At 42.5% G+C, this 19,217-nt stretch overlaps 1 protein-coding gene across 4 annotated transcripts in view; it reads left to right on the forward strand.

The window, feature by feature from the left end:
• Window positions 1-19,217, forward strand: part of NUP98 (nucleoporin 98kDa) — a 138,599-nt gene that overhangs the window by 24,725 nt on the left and 94,657 nt on the right. For 2 of the 4 annotated variants that reach the window (XM_011956754.1, XM_011956756.1), the window contains exons 5-10: window positions 164-303; window positions 2,448-2,555; window positions 4,245-4,425; window positions 7,770-7,933; window positions 13,318-13,455; window positions 15,668-15,755. In XM_011956754.1, coding sequence (XP_011812144.1) covers window positions 164-303; window positions 2,448-2,555; window positions 4,245-4,425; window positions 7,770-7,933; window positions 13,318-13,455; window positions 15,668-15,755 — 819 coding nt within the window. Of the gene's footprint in view, window positions 1-163; window positions 304-2,447; window positions 2,556-4,244; window positions 4,426-7,769; window positions 7,934-13,317; window positions 13,456-15,667; window positions 15,807-19,217 lie in introns of all 4 variants that reach the window. The other 2 variants (XM_011956755.1, XM_011956757.1) reach the window with 1 other exon arrangement.

Here is a 19,217-nt window from a genome sequence, read left to right on the forward strand (position 1 = left end):
CTGCACTCCAGCCTGGGCCACAGAGCGAGACTCCGTCTAAAAAAAAAAAGAAAAATTGAGAATGTGAAAAAGTACTGTGGCGCTAGTGCCATAGCCCAATTCCAAAGTATCTTATAGATTCTTAAATTTCTTACTGTTATCATCTCATTTTTCTTATTTTTAGATTTTGGAACCAGTACTAGCAGTGGAGGACTCTTTGGAACCACAAATACCACCTCTAATCCTTTTGGCAGCACATCTGGCTCCCTTTTTGGGCCAAGTAGTTTTACAGCTGCTCCTACTGGGACTACTATTAAATTTAACGTATGTATTTTCTTCCAATCTTTGTGGAATGTTTTTTCCCGCATGTATATTTCTTTGCAGGATGAATAGTAAAGTTGCTTCTCATCCAGCTTAGCTTGACACTTCCTGAACAATGTGTTAAAAACAAAATCTATAAATAGTTGTATAGTAGACAGGGAAACTTGTGAAATGCAAATCTAGATTATGATGTATATTTGAATTAGGCTCATCCCAATCAAATGTGTATTCATAAAATTTTATAATAAGCTGGTATAAGATAGAATTTGAATTTACTTTGTTAAAAATTTGCTTCTGAATGGTCAGCTGTTGGTTTGGTTTGGTTTAGTTTGGTTTGTTTTGTTTTAAGACGGAGTTTCACTCTTGTTGCCCAGGCTGGAGGGCGGTGGTGTGATCTCAGCTCACTGCAGCCTCCACCTCCTGGGTTCAAGTGATTCTCCTGCCTCTGCCTCCCGAGTAGCTGGGATTACAGGAGTCCACCTCCATACCCAGCTAATATTTTTGTAGTTTTAGTAGAGATGGCGTTTCACCGTGGTGGCCAGGCTGGTCTTGAACTCCTGACCTCGGGTGATCTGCCCACCTCTGCCTCCCAAAGTGTTGGAATTACAGGTGTGAGCCACCATTACCGGCCTGGTCAACTATCCTTTACGGAAATAAAGAATAGGGGACAAATAAGAGTAACTCATCAACATTCTGTACCAGATTAAAAATACAGGTTTTGTTGATGAAGTGGCTAAATGGGGCCATAAAGTTCTTTTGTGTGTGTGTGTGCTTTTTTTGAGAGGGGTTGAGTGGAGGGCTAGAGTGGAGGATTTTGTTTACAGAAACATATGGAATACCACTTGATGTAAATGTTTGGGGGATTCTTAGGGTACGCTGAAAGTGCAGTTAGCCTAATGGAAATCTTTGGCAGAAATAAAACTTGTTAAAATATACTCCAAAAAATGAAGAATTTCTCAGGTAAATTGGTTAATTCATAGTACTAAATTTACAACCCCGAATGTAAAGTTAAAATATAAACAATAGTGAAAAATACTGTGTGATACCTTTTGTAAAGCACAATAGTTGAGAAAACTGGCAGTACAAGCAGGAATCATTAGTTTTACTTATTGTAAACTATACTTTTTCCTTGTAAGGTTATCGGGGAAAAACAGGTTTCCATATTTCTTTTTTTTTTTTTTTCTGAAGACAGACTGGAGTGCAGCGGTGCAATCTTGGCTCACTGCAACCTCTGCCTCTTGGGTTCAAGTGATTCTCCTGCCTCAGCCTCCCAAGTAGCTGGGATTACAGGCACCCACCCAAGCTAATTGTTGTATTTTTAGTAGAGATAGGGTTTCACCATGTTGGCCAGGCTGGTCTTGAACTCCTAACCTCAAGTGATCCACCCACCTCGGCCTCCCAAAGTGCTGGGACTGCAGGCATGAGCCAGTGCTCCCGGTCGGTTTCCGTATTTTTGTTGTTGTTGTTGCTGTTTTTTGAGATGGAGTCTCACTGTGTTGCCCAGGCCAGAGTGCAGTGGCGCAGTCTTGACCCACAGCAACCTCCACTTTCCGAATTCAAGCGATTCTCCTGCCTCAGCCTCCTGAGTAGCTGGGACTACAGGTGCGTGCCACCATGCCTGGCTAATTTATTGTTTTTTTTTTTTTTATTTTTTAGTAGAAACGAGGTTTCACCATATTGGCCAGGCTGGTCTCAAACTCCTGACCCTGTGATCCACCCGCCTCGGCCTCCCTGAGTGCTAGGATTACAGGTGTGAGCCACCGTGCCCAGCCCTCTGTATTTTTTTAATGCAACATTACAGGGCAGAATAGAAAGGAGAACTTAGATATAGAGGTTTAAATGTATATATTGGGTAAAACTTTCCTTGTGCATAATATTACATGTATTTTAGCATGTAATTGGATGGCTTAGGTTATGGGATTAATCCTTGGGTTTGTGATTACTTTGTTACTAACATTGATTTATTCAGATAATCTTCATGTGGGGAGAGATCAGAAATGCAGTATATTTAATCAAGCGCCCTTGAAACCATCTCAGTATAAAAGACCTGGGAGGACTAGTTTTAGAGTTCAGTGGTTGAGAAATTGTGTCTGAGAGAGTAGGAATATAAAACTTGGACCTACAAATTTGCCTTTATTTCTTTGCAGCCTCCAACTGGTACAGATACTATGGTCAAAGCTGGAGTTAGCACTAACATAAGTACCAAGCACCAGTGTATTACTGCTATGAAAGAATATGAAAGCAAGTCACTAGAGGTCAGTAAAATACAATACAGAATGTCAGTCTAACCTTTTTGATTCTATTGGAATGCAGCTTTTAAAAATGGTTTTGATTATCTTTAGGATAGAGGGGTTCAGTTTGGGTTTATGTAAAAAATTAACAACCAAATTATTTTTAAAAATCAAGTATTATTTCTAGGTATCTACTTGTTTAGGCAGGGATAATATTCAGGGATATGTGAAGGTATAGCACCCCAATGGTCTTTTTTTTTTTTTTTTTTTTTTTGAGCTTTTTTGCCCAGGCTGGAATGCAGTGACACAATCACAGCTCACTGCAGTCTCAGCTTCCCAGGCTCCATGTCCTTAGCCTCTCAAATAGCTGGGACTGCTGGCATGTGCCCCATGCCCAGCTAATGTTTAAATATTTTTTTGTAGAGATGAGGTCTTAATATGTTGCTCAGGCCGGTCTCAAACTCCTGAGCTCAAGTGATCTTTCTTCCTCGGCCTCCCAGTGTGCTGGGATAACACGCATGAGCCCCTGAGCCCGGTCTAATCGTCTGTTCTGATTGGATGTTGCTTCTGTTACACTGGGCAATGTGTATGCATGCATATGAAGTTGTTTTTAGTAAAATTATGCAAAGTCATACAGCTTAATAAAAGTTTTTCTTTTTTTTTTTTGAGCCAGTGTCTCACTCCGTCACCCAGGCTGGAGTGCAGTGGTGCATCTTGGCTCACTATGACCTCTGCCTCCCAGGTTCAAGCAATTCTTGCACCTCAGCCTCCCTAGTAGCTTGGATTACAGGTGTGGGCCACCACACCCAGCGAAACTTTTTTTTTTTTTTGGGAACGGAGTCTTGCTCTATTGCCTAGGCTGGAGTGCAGTGGCGTGATCTCAGCTCACTATAAACGCTGCCTCCTGGATTTAAGCAGTCTCCTGCCTCAGTCTCCAGAGTAGCTGGGATTGCAGCTGCACGCCACTATGCCCGGCTAATTTTTGATTTTTTTGTAGAGATGGGATTTTGCTGTGTTGGCCAGGCTGTTCTTGAACCCTGGCCTTGTGATCCGTCTGCCTCGGCCTCCCAAAATGCTGGGATTACAGGCATGAGCTGCAACGCCCAGCCACATTATGTACTTTTTAATGGCTATCTTTCAACATTGAGATATTCATCCATGTTGTTGCATGAAGTTAGTTTGTTCATTCTTATTGCTTATGTAGTAGGTTGTTGTACGTTGTGATAGTCATTCCTGATTGTAGTGATTGCTTCTTTCTGCATACCAAAATATGCTTGCTTTATTGGGCTGTGCCAGGAGCATACTGACTTGAGACAAAATTGGTAAACTTTATTCTTTTTCTAAACTTTTTACCCCACAGAATCTGCATCTTTTAATTCACTATAATTTTTATTTTATTTTTATAGTTTAGGGCTAGGGAGAGTTAGGATTATTTTATGGCATTTTACCGAAAGAGTGTATTGTTTGTAAAAGAAAACTGAGATTAAGATATGATTGACTCTTTGTCTTGTAGTTTTACGATAATTATGGTATGAATTTTAGTGTCTGTTGGAAATGTTTTTCTTTAATGATATAATGTCATTCCTTAGTTTTCTCTCTTTCAATCATGGTTCCTATGTGAAAGTAGAGCTTGAATACTAAATTCAAGTATTTAGCCTCCTAAATATTTTTAGCTACATATTAAGATTAGAAATATGTTTTCCCTCCCTTCAGGAACTTCGTTTAGAGGATTATCAGGCTAACAGGAAAGGCCCACAGAACCAGGTGGGAGCAGGTACCACAACTGGCTTGTTTGGGTCTTCTCCAGCCACTTCCAGTGCAACAGGACTCTTCAGTTCCTCCACAACTAATTCAGGCTTTGCATATGGTCAGAACAAAACTGCCTTTGGAACTAGTAAGCACTTGATATCATATTAGATTATATTGAGGAGAGACAGATAACTAAAACTAAAACATAATTGCCATTTTGGGTTAAGTGCTATGGAGAAAAATAATAATTCAGGGATACCATAGGAATAGGGAGGAATGCCTGGATATATGTGGGGAAAGGGAGAAAGACAGTTTAAGATGAAGATGACTAAGAAATACTTCACATGAGAAGGTGATGTTTGAGCAGTGACGTATCTGAAGAAGATGAAAGAGCAAGTTGTACAGATTGCTGGGGGAAGAACATTCCAGCTAGTGGAAACTGAGTCTAAAAACTCTTGAGTTTTGGCCATTTGAAGAGAGGGCAAGGGAAAATACTGGGGGATATGGGGCCATATTTTATACGACTTTGTAGACTAATATCAAGACTTGAATTTTTACTTGATTTAGGAAATCCTGAGAGTTGTTTAGACAGAGAAGTCACGTGATTGTGAGTGAAGGATGATTCTAAAGTCTCCTATATTGAGAGTAGGTGGCAAGAAAGAGTAGAAACAAATTACTTAGAAAGCTGTTACCAACATGAGAGGTGTTAGTGGCTTGGACAAGGATGGAAAAGAGGCCAAGTGGGGTGGCTCATACCTGCAATCCTAGCACTTTGGGAGGCCAAGGCAGGTGGGTTGCCTGAGGTGAGGAGCTCAAGACTAGCCTGGCCAACATGGTAAAACCCTGCCTCTACTAAAAATAATGAAAATTAGTTGGACATGGTGGCAAGTGTCTGTAATCCCAACTACTTGGGAGGCTGAGGCAGGAGAATCGCTTGAACCTGGGGGGCAGAGGTTGCAGTGATCTGAGATCACACCATTGCACTCCAGCCTGGGTGACAGAGCAAGACTCTGTTTCAAAATAATAAGGATGGAAAAGAAAAAAGATGAGGTTCTGGACCTAGTTTGATTCTAGAACTGATGGGATTTGCCGATGGATTGGTTTAATGTGGGATGTGAAAGAGGAGTTAAAGATGATGACTAATTTACTTTACAAAAATACTACTTTTGCAAAAGTAATGCACATATATGATACAAAGTTCACAAAATATAGAAAACTAAATAACCAGAGGTTATATAATTTGCTTCTACACTTTCCCCAGCCACCAGTTTGCCTCTGTATAGAAAAGCAAAAATTAGAGCTTTTCATAGCCTTCTAAAGAGATGTACATACACATACACACACAAAAATACATATTTAAGTAATATTTAACCTACTTTTTCTTTCCTCTTTTTGAGACAGGGTCTTAGGTTCTTACTTCTGTTGCCCATGCTAGAGGGCAGTGGTGTGATCACAGCTCACTGCAGCCCCGACTTCTGGGCTCAGGTGATTCTCCTACCTCAGCCACTCTATAGGCATGTGCCACCACACCCAGCTAATTTTATTTTATTTATTTATTTTTTGAGATGGAGTCTCACTGTTGCTCAAGCTGCAGTGCAGTGCAACCTCCAACTCCCAGGTTCAAGTGATTCTCCTGCCTCAGCCTCCTGAGGAGCTGGGGTTACAGGCGCCCGCCACTATGCTTGGCTAATTTTTTATATTTTTAATAGAGTTGGGGTTTCACTACGTTGGCTAGGCTGGTCTCAAACCCCTGACATCAGGCGATTAACCAGCCTCAGCCTCCCAGAGTGCTGGGATTATAGGTGTGAGCCATGGTGCCAAGCCCTAATTTTTTTTTTAGACGGAGTTTCGCTCTGTTGCCCAGGCTGGAGTGCAGTGGTGTGATCTCAGCTCAGTGCATCCTCCACCTCCCGAGTTCAAGCAGTTCTCTGCCTCAGCCTCTGAAGTAGCTGGGATTACAGATGCCCACCACCATGCCTGGCTGATTTTTTTGTATTTTTAGTACAAAAATAGCCTGGCCAAGATGGTTTTACCATCTTGGTTTTACCATCTTGGCCAGGCTGATCTGAACTCCTGACCTCAGGTGATCGCCCATCTCAGCCTCCCAGCTTGCTGGAATTACAGGCGTGAGCCACCGTGCTTGCCAGCATTGACTAATTTTCGTATTTTTAGTAGAGATGGGGTTTTGCAATGTTGGCCAGGCTGATCTCGAACTCCTGGCCTCAAGCAGTCTGTCTGCTTCAGCCTCCCAAAGTACTGAGATTACCAGTGTGAACCACCATGTCCATCCTAATGTACTTTTCAATCTTGATATTCCATGATTTAGTTTAGTATGTGTTTTATTTGTTTGTTTGTTTTTGAGACAGAGTCCCACCTTGTTGACCGGGCTAGAGTGCAGTGGAGCAATCATAGCTCACTGCAGCCTTGAACTCTTGGGCCCAAGTAATATTCCCACCGTTCTGCCTGGCTAATGTTTCATAATTTTTTCTGTTTTTTGGTGGGAGTTGGAGGACACTGTCTAGCTCTGTCACCCAGGCTGTCGTGCAGTGGCTCCATCACAGCTCCCCACAGCCTCAAACTCCCAGGCTCAAGCCATACTCCCACCTCAGTATCCCTAGTAGCTAAAACCACAGGCACAAGTCATTATGCCTGACTAATTTTTACAATTTTTTTATAGAGATGGGGTCCCATTGTGTTGCGTATGCTGTTCAGGAACTGCTGTCCTCAAGTGATCCTCCTGCCTTGGCCTCCCAAAATGTTGTTATTACAGATGTGAGCCACTGTGCCTGGCCCATATTCATTATTGAATATTACATATCAGACTCTGGGCTGGATATATTCATGTAAAGAAGCAGCCTTTGTTCTCAATAACTTAGACTAGCAAGTTTAAAATACACATGCTGACTTCTAGTGTATTATCTTGTAAAATAGAAGGAAGCTGTGGACTTACAAGGGAAGATCATTTAGCCTAGTTAGACTTCTTGGGGTCAGGGTGTTATTACAGAAGTTAAAGTTCAAATCTAGAAGCTGGGCGCGGTGGCTCAAGCCTGTAATCCCAGCACTTTAGGAGGCTGACATGGGCGGATCATGAGGTCAGGAGATCGAGACCATCCTGGCTAACACGGTGAAACCCCGTCTCTACTAAAAAATACAAAAAACTAGCCGGGCGAGGTGGCGGGCGCCTGTAGTCCCAGCTACTCGGGAGGCTGAGGCAGGAGAATGGCGTAAACCCGGGAGACGGAGCTTGCAGTGAGCTGAGATCCGGCCACTGCACTCCAGCCTGGGCAACAGAGCGCGAGACTCCGTCTCAAAAAAAATAAAAAAATAAAAAAAAAACAAATCTAGAGTTAGGTGAAGGATGGAAAATGAAAAGGTTATCAAGTAGTGAATGAAGGGTAGTAGATAACATAAGGACTTCAAATAACTGGACAATGGAAGGTTTTGTATTTTTGGGTGTTTACATTTTTTTTCTTTTCTTTTTCCTAAAAGGTACAACTGGATTTGGAACAAATCCAGGTGGTCTCTTTGGCCAACAGAATCAGCAGACTACCAGCCTCTTCAGCAAACCATTTGGCCAGGCTACAACCACCCAGAACACTGGCTTTTCCTTTGGTAATACCAGCACTCTAGGACAGCCAAGCACCAACACCATGGTAAGGGAACAGACCGTTATTTACCTCCAAGTCTTACTTGTAGAGTTAAGTAATCATGTCTAACTAGCAAATTCTGCCTCTACTGCAGATCTTAAGAGTTGAGGGTATTTAATGAAGGAACGAGAACAAAGTCTTAGAATAATTAAGACCTAGATTCTAGCCTGGGCTCTACTCTTTAATTGTTGAGATGCTGTTGAGGCGGTCACTTATCCTTTCTGAAAGTATTTTTCTCATCACTAAGTAGGAACTACTTAGTGGGCTGGACTTGGCCCTCTTGAAGCTATGCCTTGGAAGATTAACTGCAGCCATTCTATAGGGTATAGGAGAAAATACTTACTTATTACTATGTTTTGGAATATAGCCAACAACAGGAACTAAGGGAGCTTTCAGCTAGTTCCCTTAGGGGGAATCATACAAATAAATTTTTTTTTTTTTTTTTTAAAGGGAGACCTACAACTTAGAGCCATACTGTGTCCAAAGAGAAGGTCCTCATGGTCATTACTAGTTTATTTCTAGGGACCTTTTTTAGGGAAGTATGAAATTAAAGAATGAAGTGATATGTGAGTAATTGATCAGAACTTGGAATTTACCTCATCTTAAAATTAGAGATACTTTTAATGATTAAAAAACAAGTATGGGCTGGGCACAGTAGCTTATGCCTGTAATCCCATCACTGCTGAGGTGGGCAGATCACTTGAGATCAGGAGTTCGAGACCAGCCTGGCCAACATGGTAAAACCCCGTCTCTGCTAAAAATACAAAACTTAGCCAGGCACAGTGGTTGGTGCCTGTAATCCTGACTGCTTTGGAGGCTGAGGCACAAGAATAGCTTGAACCCAGGGGGAGGCAGAGGTTGTAGTGAGCTGGGATCGCTCCATGGCACTCCAACCTGGGCAACAAAGCGAGACTTCATCTCAAAAAAAAAAAGTATGCTTGTACCCCCAGGTCTTCAAAATACTAGATGACTGATTTCAGTAACATGAAAAAGATCAGCCGGGCATGCTGGCTCATGCCTGTCATCCCAGCACTTTGGGAGACTGAGGTGGGGTGGATCATGAGGTCAGGAGTTCAAGACCAGCCTGGCCAACATGGGGAAACCCCATCTCTACCAAAAATACAAAAATTAGCTGGGCGTGGTGGCAGGTGCCTGTAATCGAAGCTACGCAGGAGGCTGAGGCAGGAGAATTGCTTAAACCCAGGAGGCAGAAGTTGCAGTTGAGCCGAGATTGTGCCACTGCACTCCAGCCTGGGCGACAGAGCAGGACTCCATCTCAAGACAAACACACAAACAAACAGAAAAGGATCATAATCCATGACTAAGTGGGATTTATCCAAGGAAGATTGGTTCAGCATATCATCATTAATCATTGTAATACACTGTGGTAATATAATTTTAAAAACAACCACATGATCATCTCAGTAGGTACAGATAAAACATTTGACACTTTTACATGATAAAAACACTGAAGGAAGAATAAGAAGGAACCCAGAATAGCCAAAACAATCTTGAAAAACAACAAGTTGGAAGACCCTCAGGCTTCTTTCTCTTTTTTTTTGAGACTGATTTTTCGCTCTTGTTGCCCAGGCTGGAGTGCAATGGCACGATCTCAGCTCACTGCAGCCTCTGCCTCCCGGGTCAAGAGATTCTCCTGCCTCAGCCTCCCACATAGCTGGGATTGCAGACGTGTGCCACCATACCCAGCTAATTTTGTATTTTTAGTAGAGCCGAGGCTTCACCATGTTGGTCAGGCTGGTCTCGAACTCCTGACCTCAGGTAATCCACCCACCTCGGCCTCCCAAAGTGCTGGGATTCCAGGCATGAGCCTCCGTACCCGGCCTTCATGTTTCTCAATTTAATTTATTTTTCTTTTATTTTTTTTGAGACAGAGTCTCACTCTGTCGCCCGGGCTGGAGTGCAGTGGCCGGATCTCAGCTCACTGCAAGCTCTGCCTCCCGGGTTCACGCCATTCTCCTGCCTCAGCCTCCCGAGTAGCTGGGACTACAGGCGCCCGCCACCTCGCCCGGCTAGTTTTTTGTGTTATTTAGTAGAGATGGGGTTTCACTGTGTTAGCCAGGATGGTCTCGATCTCCTGACCTCGTGATCCGCCCGTCTCGGCCTCCCAAAGTGCTGGGATTACAGGCTTGAGCCACCGCGCCTGGCCAATTTTATTTATTTTTCTATGACAGGCCTTGCTGCAGTTACCCAGGCTGGAGTGCAGTGGCGTGAACTCAGCTCACTTCATCCTCCGCCTCCTGGGCTAAGCGATCCTCCCACCTCACCTCCCAAGTAGCTGGGACCACAGGCAGGCACCACCACGTCCAGCTAATTTTTGTAGTTTTTGTAGAGATGGGTTTTCATCGAGTTATCCAGGCTGGTCTCGAGCTTCTGGGCTCAAACAGTCTGTTCTCCTTGCACTCCCAAAGTGCTGAGATTACCTTTTAGCCAGGCCTTTTAGCACATGGTTGTCGTCCCAGCTACTCAGGAGGCTAAGGTCGGGGAATCACTGAGGTCAGGAGTGAGCAGCTGTACCTGGCTTTACTTCTCAATTTTAAAACTTACTATAAAGCAATAGGAATTGTGTTACTGGCATAAGGAGAGACATAGACCACAGTTGAATAGAAGTGAGAGTCCAGAAATAAACCCTCACATTTGTAGACAATTGATTTTCGACAAGGATACCAAAACAATTCAGTGAGGAAGAATAATCTTTTCAACATGTGGTGCTGAGATGACTGATTATTCACATGCAAAATAATGAGGTTGGATTCTTTCTTCACAGCACTGAGTTAACTGCAAAAGTTAAAACTGATCAGTTTTGTTTTTTTTTTTTTTTTTTGAGACAGTCTTGCTCTGTTGCCCAGACTGGAGTGCAGTGGCACGATCTTGGCTCACTGCAGCAACCTCTGCCTCCTGGGTTTAAGCGATTCTCTTGCCTTGGTCTCCCAAGTAACTGGAATTACAGGTATGCACCACCGTGCCTGGCTAATTTTTTTGTATTAAGTGGAGACAGGGTTTCACCATGTTGGCCAGACTGATCTCGAACACCTGACCTCAAGTGATCCGACTGCCTTGGCCTCCCAAAGGGCTGGGATTACAGATGTGAGCCACTATGTCTGGCCAAAAATTGATCAAATTTCTAAATGCAAGAGCTAAAATTATAAAACTGTTAGAAGAAACCTAGTTAGACAAGAATATCTTAGATACGACACCAAAAGCAAAAGCAGAAAAAGAAAAAATAGATAAATCGGGCTTTTTCAAAATTAAAACCTTTTAGCCAGGCCTTTTAGCACATGCTTGTTGTCCCAGCTACTCAGGAGGCTGAGGTGGGGGAATCACTGAGATCAGGAGTTAGAAGCTGCAGTGCACTATCATCGTGCTGTGAATAGGCCACTGCACTCTAGCCTGAGTAACATAACGATACCCTATCTCTAAAAAAAAAAAAAAAAAAAGAAAGGCAGAAAAACATTTATATATCAAGGGGATATCATCAAAATGAAAAGAAGACCTGTAAATGGAAGAAAATATTTGAAAATCATACATGTGATATAGGACTTGTATCCAGGATATATAAATAACTCTTATAATTCAATAGTAAGACAATAACTTATTTAAAAAGGGCCCAGGATTTGAATTGACATTTCTCCAAAGAAGATATGTAAGTGGTGTGATAATATGCTTAACATCATAAATCATCAGGGAAAGGCAAATGAAAACCAAAATGAAATACCACTTTGCACCTACTTGAAAGATATAATAAAGACAGTAATAGGCCAGGCGTGGTGACTCATGCCTTTAATCCCAGCACTTTGGGAGGCCGAGGCGGGCAGATCACGAGGTCAGGAGTTCGAGACTAGCCTGGACAACATGGTGAAACCCCATCTCTACTAAAAATAACAAAAAATTATCCGGGCATGGTGGTGCCCACCTGTTGTCCCAGCTACTCGGTGGGCTGAGGCAGGAGAATCTCTTGAACCCGGGAGGTGGAGGTTGTGGTGAGCCGAGATCGCGCTACTGCACTCCAGCCTCGGTGACAGTGTGAGACTCAATAAAAACAAAAAAAAAGACAGTAGTAAGTATTGAACCTGGAGAAGTTGGAACCCTTATACATAGATGGTAGGAATGTAAAATGGTGCCACCCGTTAGAAAACAGTTTGGTGGTTCCTCAAAATGTTAAACAGAGTTGTGATATGAACCAGCAGTTGCACATCTTGGGATTTACCAAAGAAAAATAAGACACTGACTTGTACACAAATGAACATAACAGGATTATTCATAATGACTAAAATGTAGAAATAACCTAAAGATCTATTAACAATGAATGGGTAACCAATTGTGGTATATGCATATAATGGAATATTGTTTAGCCATAAATTGGAATGAAGTACTGATACATGCTACAACACAGGTGAACCTTGAAAACGTGCTACCTGAAACAAGTTTGTCACAAAAGACCACATTTTTAATGACTCCATTCATATTAAATGTTCAGAATTTTTAAAAAATCCACAGAAAAAGATTAATGGTTCCCTAGGGATGGGGAGTAATTGCTGATGGGTCTGGGATTTCTTTTGAGGGTGGTGAGAATTTAGATAGTAGGGATGGTTGCACAACTGTGAACATGCAAAACATCACTGAATAGTCCACTGTAAATGAGTGAATTTTGTGGTATGTGAATTGTGTCTCAATAAAACTTTAAAAAACAGCACAGTGAATTCCCTCTTTAGCAAGTCTGTTAGCACAATATTTTTCCTTTGTTAATGCATAAGTAAAATACATTGTTAAACATAGGATGATGCAGACTGCCCATTGGAAATGAGTAGAGTGTCTCATTTAGAATTAAGGCTTTTGGCTGGGTGCAGTGGCTCACACCAGTGTTTTGGGAGGCCAAGGCGGATGGATCACCTGAGGTCAGGAGTTTGAGACCAGCCTGGGCACATTGTGAAACCCCATCTCTACTAAAAATGCAAAAATTAGCTGGACGTGGTGGTGTGCCCTTGTAGTTCCAGCTACTTGGGAGGCTGAGGCAACAGAATCACTTGAACCTAGGAGGCGGAGGCTGCAGTGAGCTGAGATTGTGCCACTGCACTTCAGCCTGGGCAACAGAACGAAACTCCATTATCAAAAAAGGAATAAGGCTCTTGAACATAACATTCCTACCTCAGTCCATGTTGATTTATTTTCGCTGATTATTTTTGGTTACTTGATTTTAAGTCCACTCCCCAGCTTGATAGTGATTAGTTCTTTTCACCTAAATCTAAGTTATTTAGCCTAGTATCTGTCATATAAGTTTGAAAAAATGGTAACTTTTTTTGTTGTTGTTAATCTGAGATTCGTTGCGGAAACTATTGTAGGGTATCTTTTAATCTATATAAACTTCTTTGCAGGGTTTATTTGGAGTAACCCAAGCCTCACAGCCTGGAGGTCTTTTTGGGACAGCTACAAACACCAGCACTGGGACAGCATTTGGAACAGGAACAGGTCTCTTTGGGCAGACCAATACTGGATTTGGTGCTGTTGGTTCGGTAGGTTTCTACAGTTGACTGTAATTTGAAGATGTGTGTAGATTGGTTAAAGGAATTTTCTTCTAAGGATCTGACTCTCTTGCAAGTATTTTTATTGGGTATATTATTGCACCAGCCTAATATGATTTGATTTTGAGAACAAAAGGCTATGTGATATAAGATGTAATTTTCAGGTTAACTTCAGGTTTGTTTTCAATTAATAAATTCTTTTCTTTTTAAAATTTCTTTGCCTCAGTGCTTATGTGCATCGTACTTCTGATAGCATTGGTTAAATTGTTGAGTCTAAATTCAAGTTCTTTTGCTTTGTTTGAATCAGATGATTTTTAACTCCTAGTTCTTCCCTCTTTTGTAGGTGATAAATTGGTATGATATTTGGGAATGAAATGTTTTTGGGGTTGATCAAGTTGTTGAAATTGTTGAGAGACTCATGGAAGAAGCTTTGAACTTGCTGTTGTGAGTCGGTTAAAAAAAGAAAAAAGGGCCAGGTGCGGTGGCTCACGCCTGTAATCCTAGCATTCTGGGTGGCCGAGGCCAGTGGATTACCTGAGGTCAGGAGATCGAGACCAACCTGGCCAACATGGTGAAACCTCATCTCTCCTGAAAATACGAAAAAATACTAGCCGGGTGTGGTGGTGGGTGCCTGTAATCCCAGCTACTTGAGATGCTGAGGCAAGAGAATCACTTGAACCCAGGAAGTGGAGGTTGCAGTGACCCAAGATCTCCCCATTACACTCTAGCCTGGGCAACAAGAGCAAAACTCCGTCTTATAAAAAAGGAACACAAAGTCCCTAAAACATATGGTCCTGTTTTCATGGAGGTTGAAATTTCTCTTTTCTTTTTTTAAACTTTGGACAGATAATTGTGAGAAATTGAGAAAATTAGATAATGCTTCAAGACATTCTGATACTTTTGTTGTTGTGGTTGTGGTTGTTTTTGAAACTGAGTCTTATTCTGTTGTCCAGGCTGTACTACAGCGGCATGATCTCGGCTCACTGCAACCTCTCCCTCCCAGGCTCAAGTGATTCTCGTGCCTCAGCCTCCCAAGTAGCTGGGATTACAGGCGTGTGACACCATGCCAGGCTAATTTTTTTTTTCTTTTTTTTTTGGGACGGAGTCTCGCTGTGTTGCCCAGGCTGTAGTACAGTGGCGCACGATCTCAGCTTACTGCAATCTCTGCCTCCCAGGTTGAAGCAATTCTCTGCCTCAGCCTCCTGAGTAGCTGGGGTTACAGGCATCCGCCACCATGCCCAGCTAATTTTTGTATTTTTAGTAGAGACGGGGTTTCACCATGGTGGCCAGGCTGGTCTTGAACTCCTGATCTCATGACCCACCTGCCTTGGCCTCCCAGAGTGCTAGGATTACAGGCGTGAGCCACCACGCATGGCCTTAATTTCTGTATTTTTTAGTAGAGGTGGGGTTTTGCCATGTTGGCCAGGCTGGTAACTCGTGGCCTCAAGTGATCCTCCCACCTTGGCCTTTCAAAGTGCTGGGATTACAGGTGTGAGCTACTGTGCCCGGCTTCCAGTACTTTCTAGTAACAGATTTATTGATGTATAGCTCACATGCCATACAATTTGTCTCTTTACAGTGTACAGCTAGGTGGTTTTTAGTACATCGACAAAATGTGCAACTATCAGTAGTTTTAGAACATACTCATTATGCCAAAAAGAAATGCCATAGTCATTGGCAGTCACTCCCGATTTTCCTCTAATCATCTTAAGCCTACTTTCTCTCTATGGATTTGACTATTTTGAACACTTCATGTAAATGGAATCATAATATATGGTCTTTTGTGATTGGTGTCTTTTACTTAGCATAGCGTTTTCAAGGTGCGTCCATGTTGTAGCATGTTCAAAGTTTTTCTTGTAATAATTTCTTCTGGCATAGTAAATATTTGCTACATTTCTCTTAACAGGTAAAAAGATATTTGATGGCCTTGTTTTTTTTTTCTTTGCCCCACTGAAATCCGGTTTCATTGGATTCATTGTGTTTCAGTGGTAATCCTTAGGGGTCACCATTAACTTTTCAGGCCAGAAGCATTCTGTGTTTATATTTTTTGATAGCCTTTATTCATCTTTTTTCTACCTTTTTTATAAATGTTAGGACATCTTTCCCCCACCCCGTACCCAATCCAATATACCTGAGGTAACCTGTATTTAGTTTGGTGTGTCTTAATATTATTTTAAATTTTCCTGTATTCTATTCTTTTTAGACCCTGTTTGGCAATAACAAGCTTACTACATTTGGAAGCAGCACAACCAGTGCACCTTCATTTGGTACAACCAGTGGCGGGCTCTTTGGTAACAAACCAACCCTGACTTTAGGAACCAATACAAACACTTCTAATTTTGGTACATATAAAAAGCAGGTTTGGCTCTCTTAAAGTTACACTGACTATACCACACATTATTCTCCTGATTCGTATGATTGGAAATATTTAAAAGTTCTCAGGTAAGCCATAGCTTGATGTGAAGTACAAGAGGGAAAAGTTTAAAGTCCTGGATATGGCTTGAGATCATTAGTAGGCATGTAAATTGCTTTTCATTTACTTTGGATTATCTCAGCAATAGCTGAGAAACCATAAAGGAAACACATTTGGTTAAGTGACACATTGTATGAGGCCAGGTTTCAAACCTGTGGTGGTATACAGGAGATATTTGGTTGTTCTTATTTTTGTTGTTGGTTTGTTGTGTTGTTTTGTTTTTGCTTTTTGTTTTTTGTTCTGTTTTTTGTTTTTTTTTTGGTGGATAACAGGGTCTTTATATCGCCTCAGCCTCCCAAAGTGCTGAGATTACAGGTGTGAGCCACTGCAACTGGCCTGGTTATTCTTAGTGAAAGTCGAAATATGCCAGGTATTGTGGTAAGCACCTGTAGTCCCAGCCATTATGGAGGCTGAGTCAGGTGTATCACTTAGGAGTTCAAGGCTGCAGTGTGCTGTGATCACACTTGTGAATTGCCACTGCATTCCAGCCTAGGCAACATAGTGGAAGCAGGTCTCTAAAAAAATAAAATAAGAAAAATAATATAAGAAAGTTGAAACCTTTCTGATTTGGGGAATTATTCAGTAGTTTATTTTTTACCGTTTCAAAAATTTTGAATGCATGTTCATTGTATACATATTCGTTGTTAAAAATCTGGAAAATACAGAAAAGATTGAACAATAATTTTAAAAACCTTAACCTACTGTCTTGGAGATATGCTGGAAAAATTTAAACCAGTTTTATGGAACATGATATTCTTACTATTATTTTATTTTTTATTTTTTATTTTATTTTGAGGTGTAGTCTCACTGTGTCACCCAGGCTGGAGTGCAGTGGCATGATCTCGATCTCGGCTCACTGCAACCTCTGCCTCCCAGTTTCAAGCGATTCTCCCGCCTCAGCCTCCCGAGTCACTGGGATTACAGGCACGCACCACTGTGCCTGGCTAATTTTTGTATTTTTAGTAGAGACAAGGTTTCACCATGTTGGCCAGGCTGGTCTGAACTCCTGAATTCAAGTGATCTACCTGCCTTGGCTTCCCAAAGTGCTGGGATTATAGGTGTGAGCCACCATGTCCAGTCAATATTTTCAGTATGTCTTATAACTACCTAATTATGTTTTCAAAATTCAGCATCTGTCAGATCAGATATAGGAAGTTTATTCTGTTTGTCAAGGGAAATAGTGGTTCAAATATTTCTTGAGGATTTTGTGTACCAGAGACATCCCTAGGCACTGATAGGTTCTATTTGGGAGATGAATACAAAGACATGGTTATTTGGTATAGGTCAGCAGTTAACTCAGTTTATAGGTCAGCAGTTAACTCAGTTTTTTAATGGGCCTTTGAACGGTCTTGTAATGTACTGGAGAAGAGATCATATTGAACATCTGTTGGAAGATTAATATGTTTTATCTAACTGTCAACTACATGAGGAAGGTAGATAGGTCGTTGATAGGTACCAATTCCTAAATTGATGTGTTTCGTTTCATTTTTATAATCCCTTTTAGTCGTTTTGCTCATTCACTGCCAGAAATGATTATAGTTCCTGTAATTCCTTTTGGTCATACTCTGTTTGAAACAACCGTTTTGAGACAGTGGACTTGGTTACCGTAGATGAGATACTTGGCGTCTGTCTCTCTGTGTCTGTCTCTGTCTCTCTTTCTCTTTCTCTCTCTCCATCTCTTTTTTTTTTTGAGACAGGGTCTCGCTCTGTTGCCCAGGCTGGAGTGCAGTGGCCCCGATCTGGGCTCAAGGCAAGCTCCACCTCCTGGGTTCACGCCATTCTGCTTCAGCCTCCCGAGTAACTGGGACTACAGGTGCCCACCACCACGCCTGGCTAATTTTTTTTTTGTATTTTTAGTAGAGATGGGATTTCACCTTGTTAGGCAGGATGGTCTTGATCTCCTGACCTCATGATCCACCCGCCTTGGCCTCCCAAAGTGCTGGGATTACAGGCTTGAGCCACCGCGCCCGGCTATTTATTTATATTTTTGAGACAGAGTCTCGCTCTGTTGCCCAGGCTGGAGTGCAGTGGCCCCGATCTGGGCTCAAGGCAAGCTCCACCTCCTGGGTTCACGCCATTCTGCTTCAGCCTCCCGAGTAACTGGGACTACAGGTGCCCACCACCACGCCTGGCTAATTTTTTTTTTGTATTTTTAGTAGAGACAGGGTTTCACTATGTTGGCCAGGCTGGTCTTGAACTCCTGACCTCGTGATCCGCCCGTCTCGGCCTCCCAAAGTGCTGGGATTACAGGCGTGAGCCACCACGCCCGGCCTTAATTTCTGTATTTTTTAGTAGAGACGGGGTTTCACCGTGTTAGCCAGGATGGTCTCGATCTCCTGACCTCGTGATCCGCCTGTCTCGGCCTCCCAAAGTGCTGGGATTACAGGCTTGAGCCACCGCGCCCGGCTATTTATTTATATTTTTGAGACAGAGTCTCGCTCTGTTGCCCAGGCTGGAGTGCAGTGGCCCCGATCTCAGCTCACTGCAAGCTCCGCCTCCCGGGTTCAAGCCATTCTCCTGCCTCAGCCTCCGGGGTAGCTGGGACTACAGGCGCTGCCACCTCGCCCGGCTAGATTTTTGTAGTTTTTAGTAGAGACGGGGTTTCACCGTGTTAGCCAGGATGGTCTCGATCTCCTGACCTCGTGATCCGCCCGTCTCGGCCTCCCAAAGTGCTGGGATTACAGGCTTGAGCCACCGCGCCCGGCTATTTATTTATATTTTTGAGACAGAGTCTCGCTCTGTTGCCCAGGCTGGAGTGCAGTGGCCCCGATCTGGGCTCAAGGCAAGCTCCACCTCCTGGGTTCACGCCATTCTGCTTCAGCCTCCCGAGTAACTGGGACTACAGGTGCCCACCACCACGCCTGGCTAATTTTTTTTTTGTATTTTTAGTAGAGATGGGATTTCACCTTGTTAGGCAGGATGGTCTTGATCTCCTGACCTCATGATCCACCCGCCTTGGCCTCCTAAAGTGCTGGGATTACAGGTGTGAGCCACCAGGCTCAGCCTGTCTTAATCATCTTCTCCCTTCCCCTGAGATTTTCATACCACACATATACTGTGTATCTGTTTATGTTGTGTGACTCTTTGGAGGGCCACAAACTATCATAATCTGTAATATTGTAGTCCCTCAAGAACCAATTTCCACTCCCTTTGAAAATGTGTGTGTTTAATAAAAGCTCTTTTTTTTTTTTGTAACATGCTTCATGTTCAAGATTAAATGCTATTTTTCTTTTTTCTTTTCTTTCTTCCTTTTTTTTTTGAGACGGAATTTCGCTCTTGT

Source organism: Colobus angolensis, unplaced genomic scaffold (genome assembly GCF_000951035.1).
Source record: "Colobus angolensis palliatus isolate OR3802 unplaced genomic scaffold, Cang.pa_1.0 Scaffold424, whole genome shotgun sequence".
NCBI classification, from domain to species: domain Eukaryota; kingdom Metazoa; phylum Chordata; class Mammalia; order Primates; family Cercopithecidae; genus Colobus; species Colobus angolensis.